This window comes from Microtus ochrogaster, linkage group LG7_11 (assembly GCF_000317375.1).
Source record: "Microtus ochrogaster isolate Prairie Vole_2 linkage group LG7_11, MicOch1.0, whole genome shotgun sequence".
Classification (NCBI taxonomy): domain Eukaryota; kingdom Metazoa; phylum Chordata; class Mammalia; order Rodentia; family Cricetidae; genus Microtus; species Microtus ochrogaster.
This window is the reverse complement of record NC_022032.1, coordinates 15,004,015-15,018,400: the sequence shown is the minus strand read 5'-3', so window position 1 is coordinate 15,018,400 and position 14,386 is coordinate 15,004,015. Positions and strand designations below refer to the sequence as shown.

Here is a 14,386-nt window from a genome sequence, read left to right as displayed (position 1 = left end):
CCCCTCGGGGCCTGCGTCATCATGCCGCGCCCTCGCAGGGACGTGCGAGGTGCGACGGCGGCGCGCTGGGCAGCGCAGCTGCAGCTCCCCTTTCCCCTTTCCAGGGCGAGAGGTGTCTATGGGGCGCCCGCTGCCGCCGTCGGTCCCGCCACCACCGCTGCCGCCGCCGCCGGGTGCTATCTCTATGGCGAGGAGGAAGAGGAGGAGCGCGAGCTCAGAGACACAAGTAGATCCGGCGGGGGTCCCGGGCGAGCCTGGGGGGGGATGTAGGAAGCTGAGAGGGCGAGCGATGGCGCCCGCTGAAGCGGGGCTGTGGCGGCCCCGGAGCTGGCCGCCTGGGAAGGGGGTAACGGGCCGGGGGGCCTGTCAGGAGTGCGGCGCGCGGTGATGACGCCACCGCTTTGTACCTGGGACTCCGTTGTGGGGGAGGAAATTGAGAGTGGAGGGCGGTGGCCTACTTGGGAAAGGGGATCTAGCTCGCCCTCGCAGCGGTGGCGAGGCAATCTGGCTCTAGTCAATGCTCTCGGCACCTTCCCTCTGGCTGTCTGCCAGCGAAGAAGGTTATCAGTGACATGAACGCGGCTGTGCTTTCTTCACGTCGCGCCGGGAGCCCACGGAGGACATGCGACCTCAGTAAATGAGAAGGCCTGGGGTGCCACTGCAGGGCCCCCGAGACCCGCAGTCGGGAGAGGGGAGGAGGAAGGCAGGGTTAAATTGCAGTGTTTCCGTGGTGTGTGCGTGCGCCGGTGGGTGCAGGGGAAGAAAGAAGGCGTGCCCAGTAGCACCTTGGGTTTCTGAGATTACTCCAGCTTCCGAAACACGAGTTGAGGACGCAAGGCCATCATCCTCTTTTATTCGGTTTTTGTTTGTTTGTTTGTGTTCTTTTGTTTCTTTCTTCCTTCTATCATTTGGTATTTTCTCGCCCAAGAGTCAAATCTTCAGTGTGTCTCTATTACTTCATCATTGTGTAACGTGAATCTTGTGTCTATGGACCAGAAACCTGAGGTCCCTCTTTGGTAACCAGGGGAAAAAATGGTCGGTTTTTTTTTTTTTTCAAATTCGAAAATTTTAGATGTCCATACTTTACTATCTTCTTTCTCCCTCCCGTCCTATGAACACTGATTTCTGAGATTGCCTGATGTGATGCGTTCTCAGAACTTTTAGTTTTTTTGTTTCCTCTGATTTGATTTGAATGAATTCCAACACCAATAATGCAGAGTTTTTTTAATCAAGTAAGACTTGATTAAATGTTTTGTTAAGACTAAAAGCAAGTACTGCTTTTGTTACAGAGATTTTTTTTTCCTCTTGTAATTTCAGTTTGTTTTGTAAATCATAAAACGGATCATAGTTTTGTGTGGAGTTAATTGAACTGGGAGCAGATTTTAATTAATGAAACTTGTATTCAACTGGAAAATGGATGTTGTGGTTCTTTGTTAGCTGGCTGTGTACTTTCAGGAAAGTAACTCTCTCAAACTTGATTTTGTTACGAATCTTGAACTTGAAATAAGCAGCCTTAAGTTTATACCAGCCCTGTCTTGCGATTCACATTTATGATAAAGGTGGTTTTTATTTCAACAGGTGCACAAGTAAAGGGTAGAATATTTTTATGAAACACATCTTCAATCAAGTGTAACGTTTGATGCTTGGCATCTAGGCTCCTTGTGCTGTCACTATGCCGGCAGCAACTGTAGATCATAGCCAAAGAATTTGTGAAGTTTGGGCTTGTAACCTGGATGAAGAGATGAAGAAAATTCGTCAAGTTATCCGAAAATATAATTATGTTGCCATGGTATGGACACGACTAAACCTTTAAAATGCCTTTGGTGAGGTCAGAGTGGGAATTTTGTGTCAGCCTGTGAGTGTGTATGAGTGTGACTTGTTCTTTCACTGCCCTGGGTCTTGCTGATTAAGCAAGGTTGCCTGGCCAGGAAGCCCCGGGGATTCACCTGCCTCCTCTTTCCAAGCACTTAAATTACAAGCACATGGACTATGCACTTTTAAGAACATAGATTCTAGGGATTGATATCCAGTCCTCTTGCTCACATGCAGAGCACTTTACCAAGTGAGCTGTCTCTCCAGGCCCTGAAGTGGAATTTTAAAAATCTTGATTTAAACGCTTTTCATTGATATCAAGGGATTAATTTAATCGTTAAAAAAAAATGCCTAGTTTCTCCAGCAAAAGCCATCAGAAATAAACCTGTATTTGACAGGTTGAGTTTGTTACTGCTAGCATTAATCAACAAGGGATTAGGAGTCATGGGCATTGTAATAAAAGTGGTAGAGGTACTTTAGGATTTGGGCTGTGTCAGGTGGTTTTAAGGGCTTACCGGAGACAGGCTATACCATGGATTGGATATTCTCAGGAAGCTGGTCTTCCTGGGGTTCTCAGCCACTGAGAAGACAAGGGTGATACAAGACTGCAGAGGGCATTAGCTAGATTGAGAAATTGCATCTTTTTTTTTTTGTTTTTGGTCTTTGTACTTAACTGATGTTTACATTTTGTGAAACTGATTGCATTAACAGGAGAAGTCTAGATCCTCACTAAGATTGTCAGCTAGTTCTGACCAGTCCAAGGCCCTGCTACTAGTATCAGATAAAGTTTCAGAAGCCAGTGAGTTCCTAGGTATCTTTTTCAAACAAACAAAAACCCATTCAGATCTCTTAGGAAAGCATTGTTAAAGCTGCAAAAACATCCTAGGTTGTCAGAAAGCTCGGATCTTATATGTGGTATTCAGTCTGCCTAGATGGTACAGCTATTTTTCTGCTTTGCTACTGCACTGTGTGTATTTGTTACAGCTCATTTTTTATTTTCTAGGTCCCCTTGATTATTAGCTGTAGAAAGAAGTTCTTTAGTGTCTTACACATCTATCCACAACCCCCCTCAAGTCTAGTACAATCATTACAGAATCTAATAATTGGCTGTTGGTTGTACTAAATTCATATTGACTTACTGTTTCATTTTTGTTTTTAACTAGCCTTAATTTGAATTCTCATGCTAAACTAAAACATAATTTTCTTAGTATCACAAATTTAAAAAAAAAGTGCTTCTCTGAGAATGAACAGGATGCTTGCTTAAAAGAGAAATATCTGTGCATAGACACTCCATGTAATACATACAGGTGTACTTATCCATAATTATAGCTGAAACTTTATATTTGGGTGGGGGGAATATTTTATAGGCAGTAGAGATTCCTAGTTGTCATTTATTTCTCAGATGATAAGCAATGGCTGCAGTACAGAAGCCTACTAAAGAAAGTGGGAATCTTAACATGCTTTCTGTGAATTTTCTTCTCTTTGGAAATGAATCAAATATTAGCTTGAGTTTATTGTGAGTTATCTGTCCATGGTAGTAATTTATTGACAAATTTAAGCTGAGAGAAAGTAGTTAAGTTTATAGAATTTGGGGATCTAAAAAGTAATACTCTTCATTTTTGAAGAATACCTAATAATTGAGTGTGAACATACTCAATTATTGTTTTATATCATTATTTTATTAAATATCTTTGTAATAGAATTCTCTGACTTACATGAAAAATTATCCTGAGAATATGAATTCTATTTATAACCATTTAGTAAATAATGCATCTTAAAATTATTTTACAGGACACCGAGTTTCCAGGTGTTGTTGCAAGGCCCATTGGAGAATTCAGGAGCAATGCTGACTATCAATACCAACTATTGCGATGTAATGTAGACTTGTTAAAGATAATTCAGCTAGGACTGACATTTATGAATGAGCAAGGAGAATACCCTCCAGGAACTTCAACTTGGCAGTTTAATTTTAAATTTAATTTGACGTAAGTGGGAAGTAAATATATAACCCCACCCTTTTTGTTTCTAGCTTAATTTTAGAAATTGAATTTAAATGTAGTGAAATTTTACGTTAATTTGCTATAGTTTCTCTGGAAATTTATTAAATTCCAAAAATTCCAAAAACTTGGGCTTCTTATTAGGCAAAAAGAACTGAGATAATAAAGACTTCTAATTTCAAAGACTGTTTAATTATAGAGTTGTTATTTTTAAAATATAACTGCTGCTTTTCTGGAAAGTTGTAAAACTTTATTTTTGTTTTCTGTTGTTCATGGTTATGTAGGTGCTGCAGATTAAACCTGGGGTCCTAAAGGATATTGATTTTACTATTGCATTTTGTTGTTGTGTTGCTCCTTTGAGACAGGGTCTCACTACATAACCCAGACTGGCCTAGAACTTTTCTATGTAGACAGTTCTGGCCTCAGCCTCCTAGAGATCCATCTGCTTCTGTCTTCCAAGTGCTGGGATTAAAGGCGTGTGTCACCACACTCACACTGAAATTCATATAATTGGGGAGGCACTTTTGCTGACTAAGCAAGCCGGTACCATTCAGCTACAATCCACTTTAGATTTGTTAAGATTGTCCTGCAATGGTATTTTTTTATTACACTCATCCTTTGCATCTTAAGTAGGTACTTATATCATGCAATAAGTTGTTTATTGGAAAGTTAGGTATATTTTCTTTTCAGAGCTGTGTGCTTTTATGACTATTCCCAGATAACCCACAAAACCTCTTCATCTACATACAAGAAATATAATTAATAGTATGCTTGAACCTTTGATATACAAGAATCTGATGTCTAACTCAAATCTTGGGTCTAAATTCCATTTTCTTCATTTAAATAGTTGTACATTATATACTGTAGTCTTGATAAAGGAGGGGCTATGTGAAGTTGAATCCCTCCTTTTGACATTATGACACAATGTTTTTGAATTTTTGTTTCTGAATTTGCAAAGTTCATGCTCAAGATCCATGCAGTGGAGTTTTTAACAATGAAAATCACAAATTTTTAACAAAATTTACAGTTTTGTGTTGGGACATATTCATAACTATTGTGGAGCCCAGGTGACTTCTGAACTGCAAGCTGTAAGTTCCCAGTAGGGGAAGGGGTATATTATTTCTGTTAAGGTAAGGTAATAAAATATACAGTATACTCTGCACTATATAGCAATATTTTAGTGCTTTTATGTTTGGTAGCATGTATCTGTACAATATGATCAAGCATCTCATTTGAAAAACAGCAACAAAAACAATAGCAAAATTAATGCTAGTGCCATTGTAAGACTTCTGATTCTCATCTTTGTTGAAGATGTATAGTTTAACATGTAAGACTAATGAATAGCAGGACTGATTGTTTTAGGGGTGTAGCTGTGTATCTTTAGAATGCACTGTGTTAACTATAAATAATACTGATAGTAATTTAACATCTGTACAGTATTACAGATATTAAATACTTAATATCTGTACAGTAGTCTCTCTAGAACCTGTACTAGCTAAAGGTGTACTCATCACCACTGTAACTTTACAACACTTCTTCAGTACTGCAGACTGGAACAAAGTGAAAATTGACTTCATCCTTTTCTCAAATGAAGACTTTCTTCATTAGTTTTTTGCCATTTTGTTTCTTCAAGATTCCTTTTTCCCCCAAACTAATCATCAGCGTTATTTTGTTTTGTCTTGTTTTTTGCTTGTTTTTTTTTGTTTTTGTTTCTTTATATAAGATACTTAGTTTGTGACAAATAGCTAATATATCAAAGTGTCGGATGGTGAAGTTGGTAGTTTTTGCTAGGTAGTAATTTTTGTAGCAATGGCTTTCCATTTAGTCTCTGAGCAGTGTTTTTCCTTATTCAGAGGAAACTAGTTTCACTGCCAAGTTTTGCTGCTCTTTATACTAATTATAATGTCATGGGAAATGGTAAAGGAAAGAGTATAAAGGCTTGTGGGAACGCTCAGTGCATTGGTGTCTGCTGCCATGCTTTCTAAGGATGATGCTCAAAGCTCACATGGTAGGAGAGAACTGACTGACTACAGTTGTGCTCTAACCCTCACGTGTGTCCATGATGGACATGGATAGACACACACACACACACACAATAAATAAATGAATGAATGAATGAATGAATGAATGAATGAATGAAAAATGAAGTTTAAAAAATTTAAGAAGACTAAGTGAAAAATATTAAGCAGAGCAAAAGCCATTGCAAAGAAGTACTGCCTAATGTGGAAAATGTCAGGATAGCATCTTGAACATGTTGAAGAATGGTGAAATTGACCTTGTTGAAAGCCTAGAAGGCATGTGTTCGTGTGCGAGGCTCTACAGAACAATGAGGACCATTGCTCAAAGTTACATCATGACTCCCCTTCTCTCTGCCTGTTGTCTGTGCTTGTGATTGTTCTTGTCTTTCATTTCCACATTGGCTCTAGGTTTGCCAATGTTCTTCAGGTTTTACCATTAATATCAAGGGAGTATTATTAGTTATCAGGTGTAAATATGAAGATTTAGGATATGGGAAGATATTTATGGTTACAGTGTGTCACGTTAATATATACTTTTAGTAGATTTGAGTAGATGCTTTCAGAGTAACATACATATAAGAAATACTTGCACTCATTTCAAGTTTTAGTTATATGTTTGCATTCTCTGAATCTTTGCAGTGTGATTCGTAATATCTAAATCAGTATTATGTAACAAACATTTAGGAACAAATAATCATTATGTAAAAATGACTTGCTTTAGACATGTTGGTATTTTTATCACTGTAGTTACTATGCTTATTTTGGTGTGGACTTGAAAACAAGTATATCTTTACTACTGTTTAAGCTATGGTGGTTTGCTTCCTTTTTACAATGCTTGATGCTTTTCTAACAGTACAGTGTGTCACCGCCTTAGTTAAGGAGCACAGTGGCTGTTCTGCCATCCTAAATTAGAGCTAAGCTTTAGTGTTATGGAGTGAACTGAAGTTGTTGCCACGACTGCAATTATAGCCTAAAAACTGTTGGTTTTGATTTAGTCATATTTTCTCGCTGTATCATTATCTCTTTGGGTGTGAAAGGTGATTGGTGAGGTAAGCACGTCTGCCCAGTGTGGATTTACCAGTATGAGGGGTGGGTGGGGTTTTTTTTGTTTGGTTTGGTTGTTTTTGAGATAGGGTTTCTCTGTGTAACCTTGGCTGTCCTAAGATTCACGCTGTAGACCAGGCTGGCATCAAAATGAGAGCTCCGCCTGCCTGAGTGCTGGGATTAAAGGCATGTGTCACCACCATCTGGCTTTTCTTCCCATTTGGTAAGGGCTGGCTCTTAACTTTAAAGTATATTTGTTTTTGACGAAAAGAAAGAAAACCTAACTATAACAAGGTGAGACTGACTTATAAAGGCTATTTACTGATATTTTTTGGTTTGTTTAGAAAAAAATAACATGCTTTTTGAAACAGGCTAGTGTTTGAAACATTGAAACAACTATTAGCAGTTTCCCAACACTTCCTTCTAATTGGTTTGTAACTATTTTACTATAGTTTGGGTATATATTAAGGTCATTTGTATGTGATATTACTATTCAGAGTTCTCAGTAGTCATTTATTTGACCTTTTCTTAACGTACTGTAGTATATCTAACAATTTGCTATGGTTGGATGATTAGACTGTATTTCAGGTTCTTCTTTAGTGAGATACTCGATAGTTCCTGACTTAAGATGGTTTAACTTACCCATTTTTGACTTTATTATGGTACAGAAGTAGTATGTATTCAATTTAAATGAGACATTTAAATTTAGAATTTTAACCTTTTTCTTGGGCAGCAATGGATACTCTTGCAAAGTGCTGAGTAACAGTGCCAAGCACCATCTTCCAGTCAGCCGCTCTCTTGTTTATAAGCAATGGTATTTTGCATTATACTCTGTTGCCAAGTGGCCATGCTTGGTTTCTTAGGTGGTTTAATAATGCTTCCACCTTTCGTTACTGTGTTTCTCTAAGTCCTAATGAGTTTATCAGGACATAACATCAATCATGGAGTATCTGTATATCTTTAGCAAACTTTGTGGTTATTTTATTGGAAGTAGAGATCTAAATCCAAAAGTAAAAACATTGCTAAACTTCATTTATTCATTCACAGAATGAATAATTAAGGTATGTTAAGTTTTAACTAGGAACATATGCACATATTGAGAAACAGGCAGGTGGGCTTGCTACTGTTTTTTGGAAGTTGTGGTCACTTGCAAGTTGAAAGTCCTACCCTGCTTCATTCATCAAATAGTAAATATTATTGTATTTTTGAATAACTTGCTAATTTGACTTGTGGGAATTTTCTTTTTGTCATTCATAGCCTTTGTAGTTTTAGGGTTATTTTTGTGTTACTAATTTATTTGAGTTTATTAAAAACTAAAGGTGGCTAACCATCTTATGACTTTTCCGCTTATTTGTATTTTAACATGATGATAAATTATTTTATATTGGAGTTTTCTATTTTTATGAAAACAATTTTGACTTATAAAGGAAAGAATGTCTGTGTATGGAAGTAAGTGACATTTAAATAAGGTACTGTGTCAGCCCTGTGGTGCTTATCTGAGAGGTGATCCAGAAGTAGTTTAATGTTAATGAGATCACATGTTTAGAAATGTGAGTTTTTATAATAGGGTTTGTTCATGTTATAAAAGTAGTAAATTTGATACTTTTACATAGTTGAGTTAGTAGGATAGCAGATCTTTAGGATATTAATGTAAGATAGCTATATACTTCTAACTCTGGGAAATCTGTGCAAATTTTTACATGGTTTTTACTTATGTTCAGTCATAACTAGATATTTTGCTATTTTAAACATCAGTAGTTGATTAATCTTTAATACTATTCATAATTCTGAACAATAGATCCAATAGGCAGTATCCAACACCAGCAGAAATTCTTACATTTTGACTAAACATTGTTATAGTTACTTTTTAAGGTAGTTTTAGTATTTTTTCTCTTTATTGCTAGAGTATTTAAGAGTAAAGGGGGAAGAATGCAGAACTTTTCAACTTAGTATCATCAGAAAAGGACAGTGAATTGATTTGGAAGTGTGACTCATTTAGCTTACTATGGAAAATTTCCTTCCTCCTGTCTAGAGATTAACCTTACCCATACGGTTATGAGTTGGGTATCATAAAGCATGAGATCTGTACCAAACTTTATTATAAAAGACTCGTTTCTGCAAAGCTTAGACCAAGCTATGCACACTCTGCAAAAGAGACAGAGAAAGGGACTGTAGTGCCTATGTCTTGTTTGCCAATCTTCCTTTATTATAAAATACCTGAGGTACTCCTCCAGGTCCCTCATCTGGGTGCTGCAGTCCATATTTTGGTAAGTCCCTCTGGTGATTGTTATTATTAGACAAGTTTGGGAAATGGTGACTTAAATACCACAAAATTCACTGACCATTCGTATATTATTTGCATAATAAAATAAGTTGAGCATGTGACTAAGAGAGATGTGAGCCTGGAGAACAATCTGCTGTACTCTTGGTTGGCTGCACATGTACAAACATGCTTCATGTGGACCCAAGGACCTGGTGGTGAGAGTCTCATGGAAGGGACATAGTTGTAGTCTAACAAAGTATTGATTACTTAAATGGAAAAAAGTCTGCATTGTATTTATTTTATTTTTCCTAAAGGGTTTTGCAGAAGAAATGATGATGTAATGTGATGATGTGGCTCCTCTCTGTTTTAAATGATTCAGTTCTTAACTTCGTTATTTACTTCCTGACAGTCTAGGAACTAAAAGTGATTTTTAATGTTGTGTGAGAAATTAGTTTCCAGACAGTAAACTACAAAAATACTTTTAATCAAAAAGTCAAACATTTATTTTGGTTTTGTAAAGTCTTTTATAGAAGTTTTCTTTCGCTAATAGGAGAAAAAGCAAAATCTCCTAAGTAAATTGGGAGCATGGGCTCAAGTAAGAGGGTAGAACGGGAGAGGGAAGGAAGGGAGGAGAGCAGAGAAAAATGTATAGCTCAAGAAAAACAATTTTAAAAAAAAGGAAACCAGTGTTAAGTTAAAGAAGTATATAAAATTAATGGTAAATCCACAAAAATACTTTTTCATAAATCCTTGGTTCTAATACATGTTTTGGATACTTAACATATTTGTGCTTGGGAATTAGAGGTACCTTTTTTCTGATTTAAGTAAAAATTTGAAGGACTGGCTTATAGGTAGGTTTTTGGCTTGGTTTTAGAAGTAGTCTAGATTGTGTTCACCTCTAATATAGGTATGTGGTTGCTGGAGGAAGAAACTGCTGTCATAACTGAGTCCGTAATTCTGAACGGTTCACTGCTTACTAGAGTCACTGAAAGGCTCCTCATTTGTGAGAGGAGGCATCTCCTTTGGGATGTAGTTTAACTCAGCCACTAAGATGTTTACTTCTTAGTGTCTCCTTCCCGGTCCTGCTGAGAGCATGAGAGGTGTGCATAGCCCCTTGTAGCTGTGGCTACAGTTCCATCTGGCAGCACTAAAATGGGTGAAATTTCTATAATATGTAGAAGCTATTGAAATTGAGTTGATGATAAGGGTTAAAAGCTTACCATTGGACTGTTATGTATGATTATTTACTTTTTTTGTTTTTCTTGAGAGTTATGAAACTCTCAGTTGGACACAAGCCACTCGTCCTGTTTTGTTTCTGCACTATAGTTGAAGGTGTAAGTTGGAGAACAGCTGTTTAGCTGCTTAAAGTAATGGTAGTCTTGAACATTGTTTTTCTCTTTCTCCTGCCAGGGAGGACATGTATGCTCAGGACTCTATAGAGCTACTAACAACATCTGGTATCCAGTTTAAAAAACACGAGGAGGAAGGAATTGAGACCCAATACTTTGCAGAGCTGCTTATGACTTCAGGAGTAGTTCTTTGTGAAGGGGTCAAATGGTTATCATTTCATAGGTAAAAATAAATTTTAAAAAAGATTGCAATATGCTTCCATCCTATCTCTACCTTATACTTGCTTGGCTATATCAGAAATTCTATGCTTAGTTCTAGAAAGAATTAACTACCATGAGAGGCTGCCGTATACCTCACTTGAGAGTAGTGTTGCCTGCTTTACCTCTTAACAAGCTTTGTTTCAGCCTGGGAGAGGTAATGTTGCTTATTGGAAAGAGTGTAAGCTAGAACAAACCTTTGAGGATTTGTTTCACCCATGGTTCTTAACTATTTTTAACTCTTAGTTTTTATGCTATAGAAAGCATTTGTTTTTTTAAAAAAGCATAGTAGTACTTTAACATCAGGTTAGCCACTGGGCTAAGATTATAAAACTTAGCAAAACAGACTAGAATTTTCTTCCCTTTGTGGTTTCCTTTCTGCTGAAGGTAAATCAACACTCTTTTTTAAACCTTATTTCTAATGTGGTTTGTTACATAGTAATGCATGCTATAAAGATAACTAATCAACAGAGAATGCCAAGAATGGATATGAGGCGATTTTTAATCTTTTCTTTTTTTAGATGATGTGGCCGGGAAGGCTATCCTTAAGGGGGAAAATGTCTTGCAGATTTTTCTCAATGGTCATTTACAACCTTTTGTGTGTGTGTGTGTGTGTGGGGGGGGGGGTTGGAGGCTTTCAAGACAGGGTTTCTCTGTACCTTTGAAGCCTGTCCTGGAATTCATCCTGTAGACCAGGCTGACCTCAAACTCACAGAGATCTCCTGCCTTTGCCTCTAAGTGCTGAGATTAAAGATGTGCACCACCAACACCCAGCCAATTACAAACTATTTAAAGTATCTAGTATTTTATATATTCTTTCTGTGAATGACTTTTAATTCTTTATTATTATAAAAATAAAACTGGATAGTTAAGGAAGGGTTCTACAAGGAAGTTAATTCACTTTTATAAAAGTTAATTTACTTTTAGTTGTGACAAAACATTTTCCTTTGCAAATCAGCTGATTTGTCATTTCTGAGAACAAACAAAAGTGATGGTACAGGGTGTTGTTCTTTAGTTAGTCTGTCAGTGTTCTTAGGTTTTAAAAATATGTACTGTGTTGCTGGACATAGTGACACACGTCTTTAACTCCAGCACTCGGGAGGAAGAGGCAGGAGGATCTCTGAATTAAAGGCAGTCTGATCTATATATTAAGTTCTAGGCCAGTCAGAGCTGCACAATCAGACCCTTCCTCAATTTTAAACAAAACCAAAAACCAAACAAAAATAAAACAACAACAAAAAAACAAAATAAAATCTCAGCAGTGTACTCAGGTCTTAGTGCTCTTATTCTTGATAGCCTTCACACGATTTTTTTTTTCAATAAGAATTTTCCACGTGGAATGATTGTAGTGTTGGATGATTCCTGAAGTAAACTTTGATGTGGTATTATATAGTGAGCTCTAAGTTGTAAGTACTGAAAGAAAGAATTCTCATATACCAGCTTTTCTCTATGTTCTTACTTGTAAAGATAAAAAATAACTAATTCTTTTAGTTCATATAATACATCTGTTTACAGCAATTCTGCATTGCAGTTATAAATGTTTCTTTTGTTCCTATGTGCACATTTTTGTTTCTATTCCTTTTGCCTATAGCATCTGAAAAACAAATTTCTTTCATTGTTATTGATGGAATTATTTTTTTGTATTCTTTCAATCTTTTTATTAGTGGTTATGACTTTGGCTATTTAATCAAAATCCTGACCAACTCTAACTTGCCTGAAGAAGAACTTGATTTCTTTGAGATCCTTCGATTATTTTTTCCTGTCATTTATGATGTGAAGTACCTCATGAAGAGCTGCAAAAATCTCAAAGTAAGGCTTGTGGTGACTTTATCTGGAACAACACTTTAGTTAGCAGTGTTTCCCTGTACGTCGTGGGGTCAAACAGCCCTTTCACAGGGGTCACCTAAGAACATCAGAAAACACAGAAATTTACATTAGAATTCCTAACAGTAGCAAAATTACAGTTGTGTCGTACCAATGAAAATATTTTATAGTTGGGGATCACCATAACATGAGGGACTGTATTACAGGTCACAGCATTAGAAAGGTCGGGAACCAGTGAGTTAGCTCAAGTAAACTATCATAATGCCTTAGGCCTAATGTGTTAAGCCATACTTTCAAAGTTGTGTTAAATGCAGTTTAATTTTCTGATCCTGTTGTTCTTAACAGAATTAATAATGTATAGATACTCCCTTTTCAAAGTTGTATTTATGTTGGTAGGGTAGGTATTGGTTTGGGTTTGTTTTTTGTTTGTTTGTTTTTTTTGTTTTGTTTTAGACTTATTTATCTTATGTATATGTATTTTGCCTGCATATGTGTCTGTGTGTGTGTGCCTGCTTCCTGAGGAAGTCTGAAGAGAGCATTTGATCCCTTAGAATTGTAGTTATGGATGGTTGAAACCACCATCTGAGTGCTGGGAACTGAACCTGGGTCCTCTGTCAAAACAACAAAGGCTCTTAACTGCTGAGCCATCTTTCCAGCCCAGAATAAGGTTGTTTTTTTTTCCTTTTAGAATTTATGTATCTGTTCCTGTGTAAGTGAATAGCTAGAGCTTAGGAGTAGCGAGACGAGGGTGTCAGACCCTCTGGAACTGGAGTTATGGACAATTGTGAATTACCCAGGTGGTGCTGGGAACTGAACCTGGGTCTTCCACAACAGCAGTTAAGTGCTCTTAGCTGCTGGACCAACTCCAGCCTCAGAATAAATTTTTAACAAAGGTCAAGCTAAAGGTCATATTTTTGTTATTGCCACCAGATTGAGAATGATGAACTGAAAGAAAAGAGTGAGGAGTAGCAGAGTAATGGCTCCCGTTAGAGAAGTGCTCCTGTCCCAGCACACAGTGTCAGAGAGAGGCAGGTAGAGACAGCCAGTAGTGTGTTAATGAGTTTTCCTTCAGATTGTCTTGATTACAGACATTGTTCTTTGCTGTTGAGGTGTGATGTCTTTATTATTTAATTAGATAGCTAGAACTGGTTTGGTGTAAGTACTCTAGTAAATGGGTAGGTTCTACCTAAGCAGCAGCCTATCCTGATACTACTGAACATGTAACCATTTATTTTTTTAACCTTTGAACATTAAGTTATTAAAACAAACATTTCCTGGCTAAAGAAAAGCATTTCTTCGACTTAAGAGCAAATTCACCTGCGTTGGCACAGATCCCTGGCAATACAGTGAGTGGGGTTTTAGTAGCTGGGTTTTGATGTAATTTTTAAGTTATAACCTAGGAAACAAATTTAGGTACTATGGTTGTGTTATAGTCGGTATTGTCCCTTTCTTCAGTAAAACCAAGGTTGATCGAGTTTTCGCTTAACTAGGCTTCAGAAAAGTACAGTTAGGGTTTTAGAAGACAGTGAGGACTTTAAGGGCTTTTCCTTAGCAGGAACAGAGGAATTGAATGTGGAGGCTTTGATTTCAACAAATGAACTGAGAACTATAGAACTAACACAGGTGATTTGCCTCTGATGTAGGTATGGTGGCATATAACTAGGAAAAGTTTTTAAAAAGACTGTCTCATGGCTGTATTCTATGTAATCAGAGGAGCCTTCTCATAAGTGAACTTCCAGCAGAATGTCTAACTACTTACACAAATGGATGGCATGTTGAGAATCAAGGCTTCGGTGTTTTGATCTGGCTCTGGAATTGTGT

General features: G+C 37.3%; 1 protein-coding gene across 2 annotated transcripts in view; it reads left to right on the top strand.

Annotated features, from left to right (window-relative positions):
* The first annotated feature begins 39 nt into the window (after positions 1 to 39).
* The window catches only part of Cnot7 (CCR4-NOT transcription complex subunit 7), a 19,094-nt gene continuing 4,747 nt past the window's right edge, over positions 40 to 14,386 (top strand). Inside the window, exons 1-5 of one of the 2 annotated variants that reach the window (XM_005362540.2) lie at positions 40 to 226; positions 1,579 to 1,789; positions 3,604 to 3,797; positions 10,545 to 10,706; positions 12,406 to 12,550. In XM_005362540.2, the coding sequence (XP_005362597.1) occupies positions 1,673 to 1,789; positions 3,604 to 3,797; positions 10,545 to 10,706; positions 12,406 to 12,550 (618 nt within the window). In that variant the 5' untranslated portion in view covers positions 40 to 226; positions 1,579 to 1,672. Of the gene's footprint in view, positions 227 to 356; positions 634 to 1,578; positions 1,790 to 3,603; positions 3,798 to 10,544; positions 10,707 to 12,405; positions 12,551 to 14,386 lie in introns of those variants that run through there. The other variant, XM_005362541.2, reaches the window with a different exon arrangement.